General features: G+C 37.6%; 1 protein-coding gene across 3 annotated transcripts in view; it reads left to right on the top strand.

Annotated features, from left to right (window-relative positions):
* PHIP (PHIP subunit of CUL4-Ring ligase complex) overlaps positions 1-25,200 on the top strand; it is a 118,945-nt gene that overhangs the window by 33,713 nt on the left and 60,032 nt on the right. For 2 of the 3 annotated variants that reach the window (XM_074861911.1, XM_074861910.1), the window contains exons 8-15: positions 1,140-1,361; positions 1,994-2,094; positions 8,983-9,053; positions 9,813-9,913; positions 10,009-10,049; positions 11,206-11,304; positions 13,353-13,506; positions 14,436-14,570. In XM_074861911.1, the coding sequence (XP_074718012.1) occupies positions 1,140-1,361; positions 1,994-2,094; positions 8,983-9,053; positions 9,813-9,913; positions 10,009-10,049; positions 11,206-11,304; positions 13,353-13,506; positions 14,436-14,570 (924 nt within the window). Of the gene's footprint in view, positions 1-1,139; positions 1,362-1,993; positions 2,095-8,982; positions 9,054-9,812; positions 9,914-10,008; positions 10,050-11,205; positions 11,305-13,352; positions 13,507-14,435; positions 14,571-25,200 lie in introns of those variants that run through there. The other variant, XM_074861912.1, reaches the window with a different exon arrangement.

Here is a 25,200-nt window from a genome sequence, read left to right as displayed (position 1 = left end):
AATGTTGAAAATAGCATCAGAAACCTCTAAATATTTTTTGAGACTTTTGGTCGTTAGATGCTTACGTTCACTGAACGCTTAGCAGTCTTTTAAAAATCTGGCTGTTGGTCCCTGTACTTCGGATACCTTTTTTATGAAAGGTGGGCGGTAGTATTGCCCTGCATTCTGACTTCTTTAAAGAATAAATAGTGGATAAACTTCTGCAGAGGTACTGTAAGTAGATGGAAGAGGAAAAACCCTAGTGACATTTTATAATGATGGTGTTACATTGTAACATTGCACCTGTGTGTGTCCAGTAGCAAATCAGTGGCTCTAGATGTTAAAACCCAACACCCAGCTTTGTATTGCTTCGGAACCTGAGCAAATGAATGAAATGTTAACAGCAGGTCTCCTCTGTTAGTGTCTCTGTGCAGTGTTCAGATGTCATTGTGTTGAGCGAGGTGCAGGAATGCAATGAAAAATGAAGGGCTGAGTTCTCAAATTTTTGCTAGGGCTGTGAATTTGTTGTATGCAGGCAAGCAGATGTTACGCTGATGTGGGAAGACCAGCAAAATGTGTGTTAAATATGAAGAGGTAGATGAAGCCTCTGAAGTTTGTCGAGAAAGGGTAGTCATTTCAGTGTTTGTTAATGTGAATATCAAAACGGGTTTATAGTACTTTGACTTAATAGTGGACTAGCTGTTCATACAGGCTCTTTACCTCATTGTTACTTGGGAAGTGTATGCTAATGCTGGTAGGGCATGAGGATGAAACTAGGAATATAAGGAACATACGTGGGTATAATGCTAAATGACAAACATGGTACCAATTCATAATTCATTTTCATGTTTAATGTAAACTTTCATTTTAATGTATTGCAACAGCTGCTTCAGTTTGCTGGAGTTTTGGAAAAAGTGTCTTACTGAAGAGCATAAATCCAACTTGCTGTAAGATTTGTGATCTGTATTATAAAAGCATCATGCTTTGTATATACTGTTGAGAATTAATGTAATCTTGTGTTTTGAATGCAGTGTGGAAAACTGCTAAAAGCTTGGGGGGGGAAATATGTATGCCACTAGTTCTGTGTTTCAGTTCATTATGTTAGTTAACTGTAACATCAAAACAGCTAATGGTTGAAATGATTTCTGCCTTACTTCTAGGGATCAGATGATTGCCTTGTAAAAATCTGGGCAACAGATGATGGAAGGTTGTTGGCTACCCTGAGAGGGCATGCAGCTGAAATATCTGATATGGCAGTGAACTATGAAAACACCATGATAGCTGCTGGAAGCTGTGATAAAATGATCAGAGTTTGGTGCCTTCGAACTTGTGCACCCTTAGCAGTTCTGCAGGGCCACAGTGCATCTATAACATCGTTGCAGGTAGGTTTTTGCTTTGTGAACTCACCTGAGCAATAAAATGCATCATTTGACCGAAAAAGGAACCGCCTGAGAACGGTCTGTGTAATAAAAACATGTGCCTGGCAACTAAGCTGTGAAGTGAGAAGGAATTTCCACGGTACACATTAAGAAATAGCATGTGTTTATTGTCAAAATGCCTGACCCTTGAAAAATGCCAGACATAATCCTTGTTCAAAAAAATTGCATGATGCATGTGGGCAGTTCTGTTTTGAAGTGTCATTGCTTTGCAGGCTGTGATTCTGAGGGCAGGTACATTGAGTACGAACTGCAGTCACTGCTGAATACTTTTGATTGTTTCTGTTTAGAGTTGCATGCTGTTGCACAACTTGGGTTGTGGGGAGGGAGAACCCAGAGTGCTTTGGCAAGTAACCCAGAAGGGTTGTTCCGAAGGAAGAGAGTGACTCTGAGCAGCATCATGTTATTTTGGTGTTCATTGCAACTTACTTTCCTTAAATATGGTTTGATACTTGATTTTTTTTTTTTTTTTTTTTTTTTTTGGTGAGAAGTCAATGACTTGAGGAACTTCTTAGCACATCTGGAACAGATTAACAGGAGACCTTTTCTTTTTTCTCCCCCCACCCCCTTCCTCCCAGTTCTCTCCACTGTGCAGTGGCTCAAAGAGATACTTATCTTCAACCGGGGCAGATGGAACAATATGCTTTTGGCTGTGGGATGCTGGCACCCTTAAAATAAAGTTAGTTGCCATTTTATTTGTTGCTATTTCTTTTTTTGTAATTAAGAATGATGTACAAATGTTGGAGAAAAATTTGACTAAAACAAAACTTGTCACTGGCTGGTTCACTGTGTATGATCTATTTCTGATGTAGCTATAGCTTGCTTACCTTTTAAGGTTTAAGTTGATAGTATAACATTTTGTGGAGTGAAGCAAGTAACTGCATACCCAGTTTTGCTGTATCTGTGTTAATTTAGTAAAAAAGTCTAATGAATTTTTTTGTTATATGATGTCAGAGTTGGTGCTTTTTGATTCTGTTCTCATCTCTTAATCCCAAACTAAATGAAATTTATGTTGATAAAATGATTACAATTTAGACATGAAAATCCAGATTTTTTTAGGAGACTGTAATGTCCTAGTATAAATTAGGGTGGGGTATTTTTGATATTTGTTCTTTCTTTCCTTATCTATATTAATTTTTCATAGTTGGTCTTTACTGTAGCATGGCAGGAGGCAGAATTCTTTGGCAGCTGTATATTGGAGGCTGAAGTTGAGCCTGAAGTTTCTGCCTTCACAGTATACGATACTCAAAATGTAGTCAGGACCCTCAAATAGAGCTCGTTTTTAAAATTAACTTGTAGTGACTTTCAGATGCTTCTTGCTCCTTTTCCTTTATCACAAAACACCTGTAGCTTAAAATTCAAAATAGTTGTTTTAGTAATCATTAGTGATTTAGCTTTGGGGATGGGATGTGTTCTTACGGATATATTCTCCTAGCAGGTAGGTTCCGTTTTCTTGTAGTTTTGGTATTTGCTGTTAGAATCTTTTTTGCAGTTTGCCAAGGTTATGCAGGGCTTGTAGATACATTTGCCTAGGTACTTCTCTAGTTGTCTGGACCTTAACTATTTTGATGTTCAGTGGGTGTTTTGGCTCTTTTTTTGATACTGTAGATGAAGCTGATTTTCAGGCTGTTAATCCTCTGCTGCCTGGTACATGCTGTAATCAAAGTAAGACTCTCAGTCTTACTGAGGAGAGGAGGAGACGGCTAACGTGCTTCTTTTTAATGTGCAAAGGGAGAGGAGTTGCTACCATGTTATTTTTCTTAAGGTCTCTTAAGTCTGAGCTCTTGTTGACAAGACGAAATCTTAATCTGCCTGATTTGTAAACCTTTTGAGCCCACGTTTCTCTCTTACTTTTTTCCTTTCATTCTTTTTTCTCCTTTTCCTAAGTAGAGTTTGAGTCTGTGGAATTGAATTTTGAAACAACTGTCATTAGAGAACACAGAATCCATGAGAGTTTAGTGGGTTATACTATATGAGCTGAGAGATGAACATTCAGAAATTGTGAATGTTTGGATGAATTATGGAGTTGGATGGGATTTGTTTTCAGGTAAAACTTAGGGAGTGAGAAAGTTGGCATCAGGTATGGTAGGGGATTCTCAACTAATTCCCTTCCACGGTGATATGTAAATGTAGAATAAAAATTTTCAGTGGGATGCACTCAGCAAATATTAAAGGAATGAAAGATTTTTGAGTAATGCTTTCATGTATAAGTAGTCACAGCAGATGTGATCAGACAGTGTTACAGAGAAAACAGATTAGTTCAGCTGTCTCATGCAGCACAGCAAGGAGGTGGTCTGGTAACCCAAGCCATGCCAGTGGCTCATGTTGCATAACCACGGTGTGCAGAGTAAACTTTGAGACTGGAATTTGTACCATCCTTACCTTCTGTTCTTGGAAGTATTTTATACATTGTGTTTGAGAAGACGGAGGAACCCTTTAAGCTGTGTTTCTTCAGTCTGGAAAAAGATGAATGCATGAAGATGAGGCATGTACAGTCATCAGTGTCTAGAGGAGGGTATATAATGAGTCATTGCTTGTTGGCCCTTACTGTACTGGAGGGTATCGAGTGAAGGTAGTCAGTTCCAAATTGGAAGGAGATAGTTCTTTGCAAAACATGCAGTTAAGTTATTGAACTCCTTGCCACAGAGTATTATGCATTATATGAGGGTAATAAAAGGCATCACTCTGTGCTTTTTCTGCTTTTACACATCCAGTTTTGGCTACTTTGGAGGCAGTATACTGGTTTTAGATCTTTGTTTGAACTTAGTAGAGCTGTTATGTATTTGAAGTAATGACACTTTTTGATCCAAGCTAAAACTTGATAAAGATATGGTAACATCTAAATAAGAAACAGATATATCTTTTGGGACTGGGACATAACTGTATGTCATTTAAGCTATTGAAATAGTTGGACACCCAGAAAAGTCTTAATGTAGCTCTTCCTGAATTGAACAGCTTACTAGCTCAGGGGAATTTGTTAGTTACAGGAAGTTTTACTTAATGTGCTAACCTGTAAACTTTTCTAACTGTGGTTGTCCTGCTTGTTTCACTAAACCAAAATAAATTATACTGTGAAACTGAAAGTCCAGTGTAATTTTCCACAAGGAAGCTGCATTGTGTGGACAGTGCATGTCAGTAATGGGTGTATGTTGTCATAACAGTTTTTGATGAAGCAATTGCACTTCCTTAGACCTTTAGATCTGGATCTACTTCCAGAACTGTGGAAACATGGCAGATTCCCTCCACATCCCTTCAGTAATGTGCTGGGGGAAATTAAGTGCCAGCAATATAATAGCATCAAAGGAAAGAAAGGTTTCTGTCAATTTTTTTCATAAGGCCCTTCTTGAGGTTATTTTTTTAAAAACATGATGTGTAAGCCATCTGGAAGAGAGAATAACTGGTGAGGTGGGAAGCTTGTCCTTCCTTTTATCGCTATAGTAAAAAATACAGGCTTCTGTTCAGTATCTCTAAAAAGGAGGAAAGCTGGCAGAGAAAATTAAGATTTTTTTTTTTTTGAACTACGGTTATTCAGGTTCTGAGCTTGCTGTCCTGTATTTCAGTCCCAGCACCACTCCCACCCCAGAAAGGAGAAAAGGGGGCTTTCAAGCGAGACCAAAAGATCTGAATAGTACAGGTGAAGGGTGCCGTCACATGCTTAAGTCAGAACTTGATGTCGTGCTTGTGCTGAGCTTGACTGCAGCCTATCCTTCAAGAATACAATTGCCGTCAGTGATGAAAGTGTGTTACTAAATTGTCCAATAGTTTAAATGGGGACTGGTGGGGAGAGAGAGAGATGCACACCACCCCACCCCCACCCCCCCCACCCCCCGCTTTTTATACTCAGCACTACTTGAATCATCTGGGCGTAAGTTAAGATTATGAGCTGTTGGGCAGCCTCATGATGATCATGTGGTTGATTGTAGTTTCAAGATGATTGGCAGTGCCAGCAGTACTTTGCTGAACTTTTCCATGAAATATAGGAAGGGCAGTGTTTGGATACACTACTGTGTTGTGTGCTCTTGAATTTAAAAATAGTCAGTTTTGTTCTTGATTGTGCTGAAAAACTCTTTCAGTTAAGTCTACTGGATCAATTCCCTGTCTTTAACTGAAAATTGGACTTAGTCCCTCCTGAGAAGAGCTCTCTCTGAAGGGAATCTTTCCCTGTCAGCTTCTTCAGGAAATAAGGAAAATCAGAATTGTTCTTTATTCCCCACTTATGAGATCAAAATATTATAGAGCAATTACTTATCTCAACATACCATGAAAAATTGGAAAACTCACTACCTTGAAAACTGTAGCATTTGCCATTAAAATGGACTTTGACATCTTTTAAGCCTCCTAATGTCTAGTGCCCTATCCCAGTTCTGTTTTCAGTTTTTTTTATCTCTGCAAATGTTAATTTTGTTTCATTCTTAGATCACAAAAATCTTTGTATTCAGCTTTGCCGGCAGCTCTGCTGCAGTATTGATTGTATCTCTGAAATTAGAGGCTTCCTGTGTTGGTCTTCCAGTTTTTTGGTAACATTAATTGAGGCATGTTCAGTATCTAGGTTACACATATGGCCCAGATGGGAGGTGCTTGGTGACAGAGCTCTGTTTTGATAAACTGCAGAAGAACACATTACAGTAGGTTTGATGCCATAGGATGAAGCACAGACATTGGCACAGGTGACCACAAAATTCTCATGTTGTTCAAAGGAGAATGATTAGCCTTGCTCATGTGCTTCTGTGTCTAGTGTGGGTGCATGTTCTTCAGTATTTACAGAGCCTTCTGTGTGCTCTTCTTTCAGTGAAGAGATTTCTGACCAGCCAGTTAACCCTGCATGCCTAAAAGCAGTAATGTTCCAGGTAGATGAATTTGGTTTCCAAATAGAGAACAGGAAAGTTGGTTGTTGCTGCCGGTAAGGAAGGCAAGGAATTGTCCCAAACAAGATGGGAAAACAATTAAAAATTTAGGTAGTCAAGACTCCCCCTACTTAGTGTCCTGTTACTATTCTGGATGGTGATAGAAAACACAAAAGACAGATCCTGTATAAGTTGACAGAAGGGAGAAGAGAGAAAATCAGCCTTAGGTCTTCAGAAATTGAAGAATAATCTGTCTCAAGTTTAAGGGAGAATTATTACAACTGGTCAGTGCAGCAGAGTTAAAATAGTTGCACTACAAAATATTTGCATATGTACTGACAAAGATGCTGAGTTTTCTTGTTATTCTTCTGCCACCTGTTTGGATCACAAGTTTCCAGTGTTAGTCTGTTACTGGCAGACCGTATGAACAAGGCAGCAGAACTGTCTCACAGATTTGGGTAGAGGAGCTTACTATACTGCTTTTCTTCTTTTCTATTTTTTCCCCCATAATTTTAAAAAGAGGAAAAAAACTTAGGAAAAACACATGCTGATGATTTTGATGTTCCTATTTTGGACAAGACTTTGGTTTCTCAATTGTCATCAGCGTGGTGTGATACTTCCCATCTGCTTTCTTAAGCAGAAGGCACTTGGTGTTAAAGGGGCTGGTCATACACCAGAATTCAGGTATGCTGAACCTTGTTCGTTAGCTTGCAAACAGAGACTTTAATTTGTTTTCTGGAAATGTGTTCCCACAATTGTTTTCTGGAAAGAAATCTTGCTTGAGCCACTACATGCCCACAGTGAGGTCTTGAATTAGGTAACCATTCCTGCACTGTGGCTGCATTTTGAAGAAGACGAACTTGAGGCATTTATATGGGTGAGTGTGTCCCTTAGCTGAGGCACATACGCCATATTGTTTCTCTGTCTGCTGTTTTGAGTGCAGGTTATTTTTTTACTTCAGTCCCTCTCATTTCTGGATTTGTGTTGAACTTACTACAGGTCTCGTCCAGGAGGAAAATGGTTTTCCAGGGCTTTTCTCTCTCTGTGAAATATTTGTGAAGTTATCTGTGTGCCTTCCAGCCACTTAATAATTGGATTGAGAATGTCTGTAAAGTGAAACAATTAGCTTGGTTTCTGTATGTTGCAAGAAATTATACTTTTGCCCCCTACCCTTGCTTCCCAAAAATACTGAGTGCCCAACTCATTTTCCAAAGACCACAGTCTGCTCTGTTCTAAAAGAATGCTATAATCTTTTGTCTCTTAATGCCTAAAATAACACACATTAGAGAGACATAAGTTGGAGAATTTAACTTGGTTATCCAAACTAGAACATAAGTTCATACTTGCTCTATTTTGCAGCTGTCCTAACTCCAAAGGCAGAGTTCACAAACCACAGTGGAAGAAAACAGCAGCCTATTTATCTATTTACACTTGCTCCAAGTTATGTAAGCTGCATATTGAATCATCTGACAGTTCTTTTTATGTTAGTATCTCAGTTAAGAAGGGTTTCAACTGTTTTGTAGAATAGATCTTTGTCTTGTTTAGTGTATCTTGTTGTGAAGTTTTCTTGTCATGAGTCTGCAGGGAGTTACCTTAAAACTCCTAGAGGGAAGTTCACAGAAATGGCCTATACTGAAGGGACAGTTTGGAGACAGATTTTACCTGGTATTCCTGGTGTTTATTACTTTGTTTTATGCGTAGGTACCACTAAGGTTTAATGCTTACTACTTTCTTTGAGATAGGAATAGCTAATGAGTGGAGAAATGTCTCTTATGCATCTGCCTTCAGCTGAAATGAATTATATGGACCATTTTGCTTTTAAAAGAGAAAATTTTGGATAAGTTATGAATATGCATTCTTTTATGTTAAAACAGATCTTTAGTGATGACACTTGTGGGTGTAATGCTGCTGTTCTCTAGTAAGTTTATTCTTTTGAGTGAAGATTGCAGATGGCATACTATGCAAGACCACCTACTGATTTGAGGTTGCTGCAGTGCATGAACAGACTTGAAGTAATGATTGAAGAAGCAGATCTGATTTGTTTTGGTTTTATACACTCTTAAATTGCCAAATCCATTGAAGCTTTAGTTCTGCTTGCACATCAGGTTCTGAAATGCCTAAAAGAAAGCGCAGGCCATAAAGTAAAATTCCTTACAAACTTGTAGCCATTGTCCTTATGTTATTTGGGCACTATTTGAAACTAGCTCACAAAGAATATATGTCCTCTGAAGAAACTGGTATATTCTAATACTGTGAAAAACTACAAATTTATTTAAATTTCTTTTGTATCCTTATCTATAAAGAGCACCAAGCTCTGTTTCTCTCTTGTAAAAGCAGCTGTGTGCTGCAGGAGAAAACCAGAGTTCCAGTACACCCAGTAGTTTAAAAGTGAACATCATGAGCAGCTGGCTCTGGTGTCTTTTGTTGTGCTTTGCTGGTGACTTAAGGAGGAGAGTGTTTTATATAGCAATATTAGAGAGGAGAGAGGAATGGGATTTAAGTTGTGATACAACTCTCCTTGATACATGGATTACTTAGTCCATCTGGATGTCTTAGTTTCCTAAAGATCAGATCATGAAGCATAGTCACACAAAATTGTTTATAGATGGGCAGCCATCTGTTCCTTCATACTTAATTTTGTCCTTCTGTGCTTTATTTCTAAGATGCTGACTTACTTTTTGAAGCCCTATTAGGAAATTATTTGTCTGTTTCTTTATTTGTAGTCCAAGGCCAACAAAGTTTACAGAACGTCCTCGGCCCGGAGTCCAAATGATCTGTTCTTCTTTTAGTGCTGGTAAGAGACTTTTTTCTTTTTTTCACTTGTATCAATATAAGAAGTCATTTGCAGAGTAAAATGGAATTATAATACGGTTACTGTAGCATATTTCTTGTTAATAAGATGGAATTGAGTTAAAGTAACTATTAGAACAACATTTTAAACAGAAATTCAGAATCTATTCATAAATGCTTGGTGATATGGAAATTCTTGAAAACAGTTAAATATAAAATGTTGAAAGTAAGTCTCTTGTGACTGCAGGTCTTTTAAAACACGATGTATACCTTTTTCTCAGAGTGATTCTGAGAGTTGGCTTTATCTGAGATGGAATTTATAGGGATTGGGACAAGAAGGTGTTGATTACCGGGTTCTCATGGTCTGAATTTCATTGATTCTAGAGTTGACAGTTGAAGAGTGCCGCATAAATAATTGGATAAAATACAAAATGACAGAAACTTATTTTCAGAAAGTGTACTGGAGCTCTAGTTCCATTCAATTTTTGTTAAGCTTGAGGCTTCTAAGGGGCTTAGTTGCAGACAAATTACTGTAGTTAGCTAGTCCTTCAGATAAGTCTGCAGATGCATATTTATCTGACAGCAAATGTGGGGTAATTCAGCTCCAGTTAAACTTTTGAGTTTCTAAATCTTGTTTTTACTTAGAGGTCAGTTGCAGGCATAGCTGAAATGAGATACAGCTATAAATTTAAGTATTTGATGTTACAAGTGTTTGAAAATACTGTAATAACATTAGATTGTCTTATCTGTCTGTTTTTCTCAGGTGGAATGTTTTTGGCCACTGGGAGTACAGATCACATCATTAGGGTTTATTTCTTTGGATCAGGTCAGCCAGAGAAGATATCAGAGCTGGAGTTTCATACTGTAAATACTTTTTTTTTTAAATTACATGTGTTTGATTAAAATAATTTGCATAATTTGGAATAATTTTTTTTCTTCTTCTACTCTTTTTTATATAGGACAAAGTTGACAGCATTCAGTTTTCTAATAGTAGTAGCAGGTAAGCACACAATTTATTAATTTATTTATTCGGAAGTTTTTTTTACCTTGTGGACATTTGTAAATATCAGTTTCTGATATTATTTAAAAAAAAAAAAATGCTTTCTGTTTTGAGGTTCATCTAGTAAAATCATCTGTAACTACTGGATTCTCACAGTTTTGTTTTAATAATACTCCTTCAATTTTACAGTTGTTTTTATTGTAATGAATGATTAAAGTATTTTGAATTTGCCAAAATCAAGTAATTTTATACTCCTTAAGATTTCTTCTTGAGAAATATATTTGTGTGTATATATATATATTCACATATAACATACATTATTTTTTAGATATATTTAAATAGATAAATATTTAAAGTAACCTTTTTTTACTTAAGTGCTGGATACAGGAAAACTATCAAACTAGATCTTAATATTTTGTTTAGCCTAATGTTTTTTGATGTTTTACTTTTAAGTTCTGGATGTTCAATGTGAAAGATACTAAAGAAAACAGTTCAGTTTTTGAAGTTTCTAACATGTCATTTAATTGATGTTCTAATGTACACTTTTATTACGATAAAATAGTTGTAAACAAAGCTTCATTGTGCTCCACCCACCTTTTTCTCCTATCCCTCCACCCCAAAAAGGGGGAAGAAAAAGTTGGGGGAGAAACTCAAGCTGGGAAACGCTTCTTCAGATAAGCATCATAATACTTGGACAACATACTGTGCTAGCTTATTAGGAGTAGGTTTTGTCCTAAGTCATGTCTGTACTTCTGCTTGCAGTGCTCTCCTGGCTATTTGGCTATTTTTAGCCTTTACATTTTTTTCTTAGCATTACCTGGTATGGTAGGGTCAGTTTCTTAGAATGCTTGTTGGGTTATGGTGTCCTTGTGCCAGAGCAGTGTCATAAATAGCAAGGTGAGCCAAAAGTCAAAGTACAGTTATTTTGGAAGGGTGTCGGGATAGGGAAGGAGGTTCCACTTTTTGCAGGCCTTAGTTTTTGTACTGGTGTGGGGAGTGTTTTTCACCTCAAACCAGTTGTACAGCATTCTAACACTGTTTGGACTTCTTACAACTTCCTTTTTTGAGTTCCAAATTATGGAACTTCAGTTTTCAGCTGTCTTTTCTGTATAGATCTGCCTTTGATCTCTGAGTAACTTTTTTCCCCTTTTGTTAGATTCGTGAGTGGAAGCCGTGATGGAACAGCACGGATCTGGCAATTCAAGCGAAGGGAATGGAAAAGCATTTTGTTAGATATGGCTACTCGCCCAGCAGGGTAAGTGATGTAAAAGGTTCTGCTATCAGATAGATACTTGAAGGCCGTTAATATCATTTGCTGACTAATTTAAAAAAAAAAAACAAAAGGGGGAAAAAAGGGGGGGGGGAAGGCCACCTTAAATTATTACTGCTTAAATTGCTTAAATGCATAATATGTTTGTCTAGCTTTTGAAGTCCAGTGAAAACAAATATTTGACTACATATTCAGCTGTAGAAACTTAGCTTGTCCTGATAATAGCTCCACTAGTATTTTGATTAGATTAAAAGCATAAAGGATACTCAAAACCCCTTAAAAGTCAAATTTATATGGCTTTTTACATAGGTATTTATTTCTCGAGCAAGAAAACCAGGTCATACCTGTTCTTGAGACTACTTGCATTTTAGTAATGCTTAAAGATATTGTGGAATCCGCATGCCCAGAAAAGCGGTATTGGGTTCTTTCATACCGCATACCAGAGCAAATGAATCTCTTGCTCTGTAAGGGGTTCTAATTTGTTAAAACAATGTGAGAATTTAGGTATTTCTAGTGTAGGGAAACACTAGAACAAGCAACAAAAGAGGCTTGAAGATGGAGGATGACTTAGTAGGAATTGTGACTTGCACCCTTTTATTTTGGCATGGAGGAGATGTTTTCCAACTGACATATATTAAAAAGATTTATAATGGGTTTTAGGGGTAAATCTTTTTCCTCTTACTGATCATACAGAGTGTTTTGAAGGATGATACTTAATAGGAAAAAAAAATTAAAATTGTTTCAGCAGTAATCCTGTGGAAAGATGTCTGAAAGACCAAGAGGGGGATAGAAGAGAAGGCTAAATAAGCTATAATTTAGTCAGATGTTTAGTTGAGAGAGTATATTGTTAGTTATGGGCAGATGCAACAAGGCATGAACATAAAACTGTTGGACAAGAGTGTATAAAACACTGGTACTTTGAGAACAGACTGAGATTCTCTTGAAAATGCAGCCTGTAAAAATTCTTAGTTTTAACTGATACTGAGAAAAATAGGAATGGATTCTTCTATCATTGTGGTCACAAATGCTGAATTTCTTTGAGAAACTGAACAGCTTATTTCAGTAAAGCACATTTAGCTGAATTCTGTTTTGTCCTTTTGACTAGAGGGATAAGTGCGGCTCCAAATTTGATCTTTTCTGCACAAGCACGATTTTGTCAAAGAAAATTAAATTGCTGCACTGACAGGAAGGAGTGAATTCAGCTTATAAAGCCTCCTGGGTTCTGCATTGAATCTAGAAAGGAATCTGGCTATAACTACATTTTCTGTTATTGAGTTGAACAATATATACTATTGTGTAATGTATTGTAGTGTTTACTGTACGGAAGATTCTGTATTTTGTCTGCCTCCTTGGTGGTAACATGCTATTGTTGCATTTGGTTGACGTTTTCCCAGAAATTAATGCGATAGAGAATTTAATGGTGACTCATCTTTAAACCACACTGACAAAAAAGTGATTTTGGAGTATTCTGGTAGATTATATTATAGGTGGCTAGTGTTTGGTTTTCATAGTGATAAAAACAAAAACCATGCAAGATTAAGTGCCATTACTACTGATAGTAAAGTGATATAAGGATGGTGGTATAGTACTAAATATAGTCTGAGAATTTAACTCATTTAAGGGTATCAGAATACTTCTTTCCATATTTAAAACTACTTACTACAAATATTCTCCAGGACAGATTACTGTTCACTGGTGACTAGTTTGGATTTTTGCTCTTCAAATGTTACAAGTACTGTAGCTATCAAATTGAATTGAGTTAAGTCAGGTGTCAGAGGACATTTTCTAGAAAAACAGATCAACATATTCTTTAAGATATTAAGAGGACCCTGTAGCCATTGATTAAGCATCTAGAATTCTTTTGTGGTTGTATGTGCTACGTAATGGAAAACATCTTTCATTTCTCCAGTTTCTTGAAGAAGTAGTGCTTCTATTTTTAATAAAGCAAAATACAGAAGTATTTTCACTTGTTACGGACATAATGTTTTGGCAAACTAGGATTTGCTTTGAAACTTTTTGCTCTTTTGTTTTAGACAAAGTTTACAAGGAGTTGAAGATAAAATCACAAAGCTAAAAGTGACCATGGTGGCATGGGACCGCCATGACAACTCGGTTATAACTGCAGTAAATAACATGACTCTAAAAGTTTGGAATTCTTTCACTGGCCAACTCATTCATATTCTCATGGTAAGCTGTTCCATCTTGATTTATCAATCCTGAATGCAAAACTTACGTATACATCATCAAAATTCTTCCTTAGGCGTTTTTTTCTGTCTGAAAACTGCCTTAACAAATGTTTCCAGATAATTGAAGTGTAATAGGCATGTCTGTCAGCTGTTTATTAGAAAATACGGCTTTAAAGTTGCAAATAACCGTTGCTGTTCAAAATGTCTGAAACTAATTTTGGACTCTTTTTTTTTTTTTCCCTAAAGTGCTTTCTTGAAGGAGAGAAGGAAACAGTTGTTTATTTTTACCTTTATTTAATGTGACAAAAGTTTTGAAATACCATTAATGGGTAAATTTGCCCTGTTTAAACAGAGACACTTCTGCAACCTAATCATTCCATGAGTACGAAAAATAGTCTTCTATCTAGAATAAATCAAATAACATTTTTACTAATGTCTGATACTTTTTTTTTAACTGAGAAAATAGGTAGCTCTAGGTAACTAGATGCTCTGTTAGAGTTGGAAATATTTCATGCAAAGCTTTAAAATTTATATTAATTTTGGAGATGTTCTCAAACTTTCAGTTATAGAATTGATTTTTTTTTTTATGGATCGAAATTAAATTCCTAACATTCTGTCTAAACAAATTGAAATCTGTGGAACATTAAGACCAAAAGTACTGAACATTGTGGACTGTAACCTTTTAAAATCATGGCAAATGTATTGGGTCATACTGTTGTGAAGGTAGCATACCTGACATACTACTTAGGAAGCTAAAATTGCAACTGTAAAGAGAAGAGTATAATACACTGCTACAAAAAAAGAAATGTGTGGTCAAAGTAGTTCTTTGCTGGACACTTTCACAGAGTTGCAGTTGCTAGTTTATAGTGAATTCCTGGGTAAATATTTGAGACAATCCTCTTGTTCATCTTGCTGTATCTTTAATTTCAGGGACATGAAGATGAAGTGTTTGTACTTGAACCTCATCCATTTGATCCAAGAGTTCTCTTCTCTGCTGGACACGATGGAAATGTCATAGTTTGGGATTTGGCAAGAGGGGTCAAAATCCGGTCTTACTTCAACATGGTAATTATTGTGCTTTATGTAGATATGCCAAAGCAACCTAAACTTCTTGCTTTTGGAACATACTTATGTAGGCCATCTTGAAGCATGCATTTGTGTATAGGGCAAGATTCTGCATCCAGTGAGGTCAAGAGAAATTCCTATTCAGTTTAGTGGGGCAAAGATTAAATCTATAAATGTAAAAAGTTGTTTCTTTGGCTGTATTTCATAGTGCCATCTTTCTATATGCTTCATCCGCATGAAATTGGAGTGTTAGTTTGCATTGTCAGAGATTATGTGTAAGAGGGTGACAGAGACCTTCCTTCAGTGCTCTGTTTCCTGCCTGTGGAACCAAGGTGGAACTTGGTTTATATTTGCATTACTGATTCTTAATCTGGCTAAAGCTCTTCAGGAGTCACAAGGCAGCTGTTGTATGATGCCTTGGCCCATTGGACTGAATACTGTCAGACTTTCTGTGTAGAGCTCCTCCACATGCAGGTTTAAAATTTGGTCTGTTGTGCACTGAAGTAATTCTTCTGGAAGATGGATGCAACAGGTATTTCCATCTGTTTCTTGATATTAAGTGGGTCTTTGTACATATCTTTTTCCTCAAAAAGGTAATGATGTGTTGTGCAATTCAGACTTTGTCTCCTGGAGAAAATCACAGAAGTCTTTGTAGGATATGAAGAATCATTGAGAATGCTGAGAGTAGGCAAACGGGCTTCATCCAGCCTTCAGCCATAGTGGAATGGCAGTCTTGGAGACCAGCATAAAGAAGATGATCTGAAGAACAGACCTGCTGTAGATGTATTCATAAAAAAAAAAAAAAAAAAAAAGGCATTAGAAATGAAATCAAGCCAGGAAGGTCACTCTGAACATAAAGAAAGATTTTGAGATGTGCTGTGTACAGTACGGTTCGTAAAGTCTCTGAGAAAATTCTCCCAAGCTTAATGGGAGAGAGAGCAGCTTAGACTCCTTCAGCACTTACCTAGGTTCAGTATTGTTCCCTCTGGACTGATTTCTGTAACTGAACTTAGGAAGGATCCGAGACAATCATCTTGGAGCTATGAGTACAGATCTTTGTTACTCAGTGCTATTCACTGTTACCAATTGAGGTATATGTTCTCATTGCATGGTTAGGTTGCCTTTCCACTACTACTTACGATGGATGTATGATAGTTTTCATGGAATTTAAACTCAGAAGAGGCTGAGCTCATCTGCTCTTTGTAAGACAAGTCCGTTTAAGAGCTATCAATATAAATTACAGATGCCTGTGACATTAGGCAACCCCTAATCTTTCAGACTGACATACTTATTTCAAGGGTGCAACACAACAGAGATCACATACATTTTTAAGATCTTTGGAGTCAGAGAAATGTGTAGATAATCAGAAGATCTCATCAGCTAGTAATCTGTGCTTCATGCGAGAAATGAATGTGAGAAAGTCTACTTGCTGTGTGAGGTGAGGGAAATTGGGAATCTGGCAATCGGTTTGTCTCAAACCAAAGAATAAGTCATATGAGCCATGTATGCAAGAGAGGCATCTCTCTACAGTCTCTGAATACTTCACCAGCGAGCCTTCCATGTCTGATGCTTCAAAAGACATGAGTAGAAATTAGAGGTTTTCTTAGATGATTGCAGGGGGGAGGTGCTTCTAGACCATGAGACTTGATTGCAAAGTCACCTCTGCAGAGCTGCAAATGTTAAGTTTTCTGGTTTACTAAGGGAGGGCATGAATACATACAGAGCTGCCAGTCTTCTCCCAATTTCCTAACTGGCATATCAGCTGGGAACATCATTAGATTAGCCACTATTAAATTATTCTGATAACCGCTGTACCTTCACTGACTTGCTCAGTATGTCATCTCATACTTCTGAAAAACAGTATTTCTTTTCAGGGGATTGGAAATTTTTACAGATTGGGTTCTTTTGGATCAGACAGGGCACATCATCTGGAGGAACAAAGGCCGAGAGTTGAACGACATGAGATATTTGCTTTACCATTCAAGAACCTCTTATTATCGTTGCCTGATAAAACAGTGTCTGTGGTACAAGAACTAGCACTGGATAACTTTGTAACAAAAGCTCCTTAAAAAAAATTGCAGACCTTGGCGGGTGCTGTTGATTGAATTATCAAAGTCTTAGATGACTGTTAGCTTAGTGATAGTCCAGTCAGGTATTCCCATTCTAGATGGATTGCTTGGTACATCTAAAGCCTTGTGGCAAATCCCTAGAGTCAGGTGTTTTTAAGTTGGTGTCTGTCCATGCTCCCCCACCCCAAACTCCATTGTCAGCACCAAGAAGAATCAAAATTTGAGGGATGCAGGCAGTGTCAGTTTGAAACATAAGTCCTTTTATCCAGTCAGTGAATGTGAAATTGCGAAGCTGTAGTAACCAAATACATTTTTTGTATTTAAGTTAAATCATGGAATGGTTTTGGTTGGAAGGGACCCAAAGATCATCGAGTTCCAACCCCCCTGCCATGGGCAGGGGCACCTTCTGTTAGAGCAGGTTGCTCAAAACCCCGTCCAACCTGGCCCTGAACACTTCCAGGGAGGGGGCAGCCACAGCTTCTCTGGGCAGCCTGTTCCAGTGCTTCACCACCCTCATGGTAAAGAATTTATTCCTTATATCTAATCTAAATGTCCCCTCTTTCAGTTTAAAACTGTTACCCCTAGTCCTATCACTACACTCCCTGATAAAAAGTCCCTCCCCATCTTTCCTGTAGGCCCCCTTTAAGTACTGGAAGGCTGCTATAAGGTCTCCCCAGAGCCTTCTCTTCTCCAGGCTGAACAACCCCAACTCTCTCAGCCTGTTCTCAAAGGGGAGGTGCTCCAGCCCCCTGATCATCTTTGTGGCCTCCTCTGGACCTACTCAAGCAGGTCCATGTCCTTATGTTGAGGAACCATAGTACTTCAGGAGGGGTCTCACAAGAGAGAGAGGGAATGGAGGAATCAAAGTTTACTTGTGCCTGCTGGTTACAGATAGGTGCCAAGAGGAGTCTCTTGTGGTCCTACAGAACATTCTGTCACAGGTTTTTAAACTTAAGATTTGCTATTGAATCAATTGGCACAGTCACAGTTAATTTGAAGCATCTTTGTTCTGTTTGCCAGATTTTGGTCTTTGTAATTAGTAGTAAACTCAGTCCCACAAGTGACTGTCTACACACATGGGTTTACTCTCAGTAAGTATGTATATATTTTATATATTCCATGTTTTCACCTGTAGTTTTTGTTTGATCTAGTTCCATAAGTATTGCATAACTCGGTGTCGGAGTTCACGGGCGTTCAGAATTTGTGTAATTCAGTGACTTGAGTCAGCTAGACTCAGGGAATGATTCACTACCCCAGAGAGTGAAATTTGCCATAGAAATATCAAGAGTGTAAGAGGATTAGCAGTTTTTAGGCAATTTTGAGATGCAGCAAATAAGTCCTGGGATGGTTTTAAATAGCGTGGGCAGGTACGGGTATTTGTTGTGTTGTGGCCTGTGTAATATACCTGCCAGTCCTGACTTAATAGAGCTGCTAATGAAAAACGTGTTCTCAGTGTATTTCTGTAATTCCTTTTTCCAAGGAATCAAAGAGGTCGTGGCTCTGGTGTTGTAATACTGGGACAGCTTCACATGCTGTATTTCCCAGGTACAAATAAGCATTTAGCAGACTTCTGAAGAAACAGGGTAATAAACCTTAAGTGGTTGCTGCAGCCAACTGTTTCGGAGCTTATGTATTTCACAAAAATAGTGGTTTTCCTACAGAAGGGCAGCACAAACCCTTGTAACTGTTTAAATTGTGCCTCATTACCCAGGCCCTAGTCTCACTGAAGGACTTCAGTGTTGTGTTATTGGGGACCGAGGTCTCCAAAGTAGAGTTCAGCATCCTACCAGATCCTCAGTTTACTGAGCAGTATATGAGATTTAGGTGTCTTAGTGGATGATCCAGGAAAAAAAATACACTGAGTGGTGGGCTGTCTAGTGAAAGCCATTGTGTGATAACATACGTAGAGGTATATTTGAAACGTAGTTTCTTACTCAAAGCTGCAGAAAGGCATCTGGATCCCTTGTGTGGTAACACAACTTCCCAATCACTGAGGGAGGTCCCTGCTCTCCTAAAAGGAGGGCGCAGAAGCAGGTGGCACTCATCTTTTGGGATTGCCTTAACTAATGCTAAGCTGTTGAGCTGGGAAATGGAAGGCCTAGATTTTATTCTCTCCTCAGTGGCAAGGTGTTCAATTAAACATCTGCCAGTTACCCAGGAGGGCAGCTCAGCTATAAATGTCTAGACAGGACTTCTTACCAGCTTTCTCTTGAAGTTGTGCCACTGTGGCACTGTAGCCTGTGGGTTTAGGCACTTCTGCTAGGCTTATTTTCTTAGGTATGGAAGTCATGTTTTGGATAAATTCGAAGGTGATGGAAATGGCCTTTGCCTTCAAGCTTCAGGCGAGCTCTTGAACTTGCAGGATTAGTGCTTTGTTATGTCATAAATAAAAGCTCTACACCATTCAGTTGTTGTCACAGAATCTGTTTTCTTTTAGGTGTTCTCACCAAGTTACTTCTTAATAGACTTGACACTTGAACTGTTAGGAATGCCAGGGTTGGCACTTGGATGGTGTGTGCTGCGTCTTAGCCTTACACTTCTAGTTCCTGTAGGCTTAAAGCAGAAGTTTCTCAATTCTGAGAGTGTATGAGGAGAAAAAGAAAACAATGGGGACTTTAAGAATCTTCCAGATCAAAAAGGAAGTGCCTAGTAATGTTAGGTGGATGCATGGATTTTTGTTTGGTTTGGTGATTGGGTTTTTGTTGGTGTTGCAATTTGGATATTAAGTACTGGTGTTCCTCAAGTCTGACCCCAAATAGGTTTGTGATGTTATGGTGCCCTTGATTTTTATTTTTTGGATTTAACGTAGTTTTCTTTAAGCATGCTTTCCTTTAAGCAGTGCGTCTTGGGGCTGAGCTTTGCTGATTCAGACCGCTTGCAAAAGGCATTCTGTCTGGAGCCTTAGAATATAGGTTTTTGCTGTGGTAAAGCTGAAAGCTGTTGTCTTATCAGTGGGCTGCCCTGCAGAGGAATATTTTTAAAAGTTTCCTAAATGATTTCAGGATATGTGCAGGCCTGTAGTTCTGAAATATTTTTCGTTTTTTAATAATTTGATTAACAGCATAGCTTTATGAACAGTTGCGGGAACATATAGTAACTGCAGTTACTTAACAGTACGCTGTTGAAAGTATGAAAACTGTATCACAGTAGCAAAAATAAGACTAGGGGAGAGCAGGCATTTTTACCATCTTTGTCACTGTGGAATATTGGATTTTTGTACTGTATCTCTGAATGTAATTGCTTTGCCTGACTCTGATACCTGACTCAACAGATTTCTGTAAGTAGGCATTGCAGTTACTGTACCAGGAAGCTTGTGTATTAGTTGATAAAGACTAGCCTTATGGTGTTAAAGAAATCCTTGTGTAATATAGAAATTAATCAAATAGGAACACAGATGCCTTTGAATAAAAAATGGTTCTCCTTGTCAACAGATTTCACAAAAAAACCCAAACAAGACCAGCAACTAGGTGTTGCTCTTCTGTCTTACTGGATTGACTCTCATTGCAAGTTGCATCTTTGAGAAGTTGGGCTTTGCTGTAGCCAGTAGTAGGCTTTCTTATGTCTGACATGATTCGTGTGCCTCAGGGGCCTTCTGTGTGCCTGAACGCCTGTTAAGGTCAGACTTTTGCTTACTTGTAATCGTAATGTGTTCCTCCTAGTGGTTGTGAAGAGTTTATTTGGACTGATTCTTGTTATGTTACCTTAGAACTAAGACAATCTTTGAGCACTGTCATGTAGGACAGTGTTCTTTGCAACATGCTCTGGGTGGGTGGGGGTTCTAGAACCCACTTTGAACTCGGTGCAAAGGTGACCTTAGTCCACCTGTATTCTAAAGAATGCTTTGCAATACTGATACAAAAAGAATGTTTTTATGATCTTGTATTAAATTCACAGATCAGAATACTTCAAAATCCTCCTACCTTTGTGACTTTATCTGACTTGCTGAAAGGCTAAGCCATCTTAGCCTTTGACACTTAAAGGTCACACTGTATATCTCCAGCTGTTGTGAATTTGATGAGTCTTTTTCTAAATGCCAAAGCACATTTCATCGGAGCATGTAGGAATACATACCATGAGTATATTTCAGAAATGCATTACAACTCGAGTTCTGTAACCTAGTGATTGAAGCAACCTTCTTACTATTTTTGAGGAGGAGGAAGAATAAAAAAAAAGTTGCTCACCTAACCTGTTCTCCCCCTCTCCCACCTTCAGCTTCCTTTGAAATGACAACTAACTCTTACATTAGTGAAAGAAAATCTTTAATCTCTCCCAGAAACGCCATTGTTCTCCTCTGTGTCACTGAGTAAATGTTTCTTGCCCTGGAAACCAGATTGGTTCTTAAACAATAGTGGATGATTTCTTACAGCAGTGTAACTGTTACTGTTGGAATTGGTGTTTGTCATTATACCCTCTGTCCCGCTGTTACGGAAACCAACAGAAGAAAAGAAAAAAACAAACCCAAAACCTTTAAAATTACAAAGCCCAAGGGGGAGGCTGACCTGCCTGATGCATCAGTGTTGAAGAAGATCTAGGGTACAGTTGCATTTCTTGGCCGTTTTTGAAAAAATCCAGTTCTGGGGCTAAAACATGCTTTTTACTTGAGACCTAGAAGGACAACAACCTCTTTGATAACTGTAGTTCCTGTAAGGTAGGATGAGGCTTCCTACAGGTTTTCAGTTGTCCTAGGATAAAACAGTGGTTTTATTAATGGGGACATATTTTCATCTAGATCTCTGTACCAGAATCCTAGGTGTTTGCTTTCATTCTAGTTACTTTTCTGTTGGAAGCTCACAATGAATAGTCCCACACTTTCATGTAAAATACAGTACTTGCATTTTATGTGAATAGGCATTGTATCCAGAACTAGAAAGCTTGTGACTTGCATGTGTTCTTTCCAAGATGCTTATTAAGTAGCAACAGATGATGAAACTCAGACCTTAAATATGAATTGAAAAGTGTCGATTTTCTAACAAGTTAAAATTTCTGCAGTTACAATTTTAATACCAATTTAGTAATACGTGATTTTGTCACAACTTCATTTAAAATTGTCAGCACAGAGCAAATTACTCGAGATTTTAGGATAAAGTCTGGATGTAACTGCATAAATAAAGTTATATTTCCTTTTTTGTTCTTTTTTCTTCTAAGGAAAATTTGTGATAACTAAAAGAAAAATGGGGACAAAACTTCTCATTCTTGGAGTTCGGAGATTAAAGGACATCTTCCTGGAAACTTATGTAAATAATTATTGATGCTTTCAGCAAGATAAAGTTATTTTGACTTTGCATTATATTGCCTCATCAAAACTTACAATCAGTGGGGAACCAGCAAATTTAAAGTTCTTGGTACTGAAAAACTTTTCAAAGTACTTAAATATAAACTGTTGTTGAGCATACAGTACCAACTTTATCAGTGGAGCTAACAAACCTGTAGGTGGATCTTTTGGTTAGTTCTTGGTTGAAGTTAGGAAAGTACTGCAGAAGTTAATCTTTGAAAGAAAAAAACCAAAAACAAACCCAAAAAAGCTTATAGCCTTGCAGCAGGGTAAAAACATTAATGAAACAGTAAACAAAATTTTGCTGAAGAATTGCTTGGGTTATGACTTCTTTTGCACAGCATTGCATGTCTTATACTGTCTTACAAAGTTGACCAGAAACTTCGCTTGGCTTCTCTAATGAAGTCTCAAATTTGATGGGACAATGCTTGTTATCTGAAATACAAAAATGCGGAGCTGCACTTGAGAAAGTTGGTCTGGATTTCTTAGCAAGACTTAAGACCAGCTACTTAGCATGATCAACTTAATGTATTATTTTTACCACAAAGAGAAAATATCTGAAAAGGGAAAAAATACCGCAGCTTGTTTATGTAGTTTTCAAGCAGACGTACATAATGCCTTTCTCAGTGTTACTTGATTTTTAGATAAAGGACTGTATATTGTTACTTCAAAATTCATTCTAAATGAATTTTAAATGTCCTTTCTAATCGCTGTACATCTGTCAGGTACATGAAGTGAGGCAATCATGTAAATAAAGCTTGGTAGACGTTTTTGAAAAGCTGTAGTGGTTATGTCTGGGTATTCCTGAAGTGAAGAACAAAAGTTTTACTTCACTAGAATATCTCTGTCTCTATACTTGAGAAGATAAGACTTCAGCATCTGCTTCTCACACTTAAAGAATTACAACATGACCATGTTTCTAACAGTTACCTCTCAAAAAATTAAGTTGAAGAAAAGTTGTATTGGAAGGATCTTGTGATGATGCAGGACTGCTCATTAAAACCTTACTTATTCTGCTGCAGTAGCTTTCATTAGACTGTGTTCTAACTTTTTATGCACTGAAATATGTAATACTTCCATGTGATCAAAAAAATAGAACTTCTTTGTGAATACTCACAAACTTATTTTTAGGTCCCTTGATTTTCTGACCAATCTTAAAGTTTAGTCCTAAACTTTTATGACTATGCTATAGTAAAGAAAAAAAAAGTGACCCTTTTTGGTCATTAGGGGTTATTTTCAGGTTGGTTCTTTCTTGAGAAGCCTTGGGCTGAGGAAACAAAATGGATTTGATATGCTTGTTTTGAAGGTGTTCTCTGAAATTCCTTTATTTAATTTGATTGCCTCTGAAAACAAATGGAGTAGTAGAATCAGCAAGGAGATACTAACCTACCTTGTAAGGCACTCTCTTCTGCTTACATGATTATTATAGTTGTATAGCTCTAAAGTGCTGCTGCTATTTCAAATGGTGTCTTAATGAAACAGGTTATGCTGCTCAGAAATGCTAGCACAAATCAGGAAATCTAGTGATACATATTATAACAAGGCAATAGATGTATTTAAATCATTAAGCTTGCTTTTGAAATTGAAAATGTGTACTGTCTCGCATCCAGTGAGAAAGCTTGAAGGGGATACATTCATACTAGCTTTACTTTACATTCACTATGTAAAGTTACCATGGTGAATATATGCCTTTTCATAGTCAGATACAAGTTAATCTGTGTAAATGGAGATAAATATTTTATATTTTAAAAAAAAAACAACCCACATATTGATGTTAAGGTTGAAAGTTCTGGCCATGTAGACATTAAGAAATAAGAACAAGATTGCTGAAGCTAATGTCTGAGTTTTTTGTCCCCAAGTCTGTAGCTAGCTGGTTGTCTAATTAATGTAAAGTTGTCTGGTACTATTCCTGGTTCCATGCATTTCTTTCCAAGTGGGTCCGTCATTACTTTTATAGGATGTATGGTAGTTGCATTGCATGGTCTTTTTTCAAGCTTATACATTTTCCCCGGCTTTCTGAAACTTAATGTATCTTTTGAAAATATTTAATAGATACACTTCCTTAGCTTTCTGAACTTTGGCTATATTGTAGATTTATTTGAAGCTGTTAGCATAAGCAGTGACTGAAATTGTCACATACAAAACTTGACCGTAAGAAGGTCAAGTTCAAGCAGCCCATAAGAATTTTCCGATGGAAATTCTAGAAGGTGTAATTTTGACCCTATCTGAAGTTAACGGAGAGTCTGCACTACGGATGAAGAATCAGACCATCTGGACGCAGTAATGTGTTGGTTGTTCCCCCCCTCAGTCTCTCTGCCCTCTCCCACATGTCTTATGTTTTTGTATAAATCAGTGAGAAAAACTGGGAACCCCCATGGAGGTGATAGTAGTAGTAATGTATTTCATAATGGTGATGATGTCTATAGTTCTTGTGAATTTGGACACATACATACCCTGTCAATGACTGTTTGAATGTTTCAGTACAGTTTAATCCTTGTTTTGCTTAGAATTTATGGTCAGTGTTACGGCATCAACTGATTCAGGTCAAAAGGGTTTCTTCCTGCAAATTGTCAATCAAGCAGAGGCTACTAAGTTGCAATCAGATTTTTCTGTGTGCTCCTGCTCCTTCAGAGAGCTGGTTGTTGACTCTTTCCTTTATTTTTAGCTGTGAGTGGACACTTCGTTACAGGCAATTCCTATGCTATGCCTACTTATGTCTGGGTATCTTAATGTTTTTCCTGACCCATCTTCTGAGGTCTGATCATTCACTGATCTGTGTGATGTGCTTCCTTACTTTCTAATGCTACTTCTAGTTCCAATGCAACCTGATAAACTCTGAAGCCCAAACAGCATTATCATATTGCTTACAACATTGTTTCCTTTTTATTAATCAGTAAACCTGCATGGCCTACCTAGATCTTTGTTGGCAACTACTGCATTAGTTTTAGCCTAAATGACATACTAAAAAATTGGAGTCCTTGTCAGAAGAATAACATGGAAGATTAGGTTCCATCTAGGACAGCTCAGCCAAATGCTCTGTGCATGGATTTTCTGTCACACAAGGTGGTTTTTTTGGACTAATGTCCAAAAGGCATACTGCTTGCTCATTTGGACAATGTATTGTAATCTCCAGTGAACTAGAGATTTAAAAATGGTTATTTCTTATGTTGTGGCCTTCATAAAGTCTGAAGAGACTTCCAGTTTTGCTAGGATGATATGGGATTCTATTTTTAGATCAGGTTTTGTAGTAATCTGAAATACAGAATGACTCAGAGTAATATTATTAGTT

This window comes from Strix uralensis, chromosome 3 (assembly GCF_047716275.1).
Source record: "Strix uralensis isolate ZFMK-TIS-50842 chromosome 3, bStrUra1, whole genome shotgun sequence".
NCBI classification, from domain to species: Eukaryota; Metazoa; Chordata; class Aves; order Strigiformes; family Strigidae; genus Strix; species Strix uralensis.
This window is presented reverse-complemented; position numbering and strand designations above follow the sequence as displayed.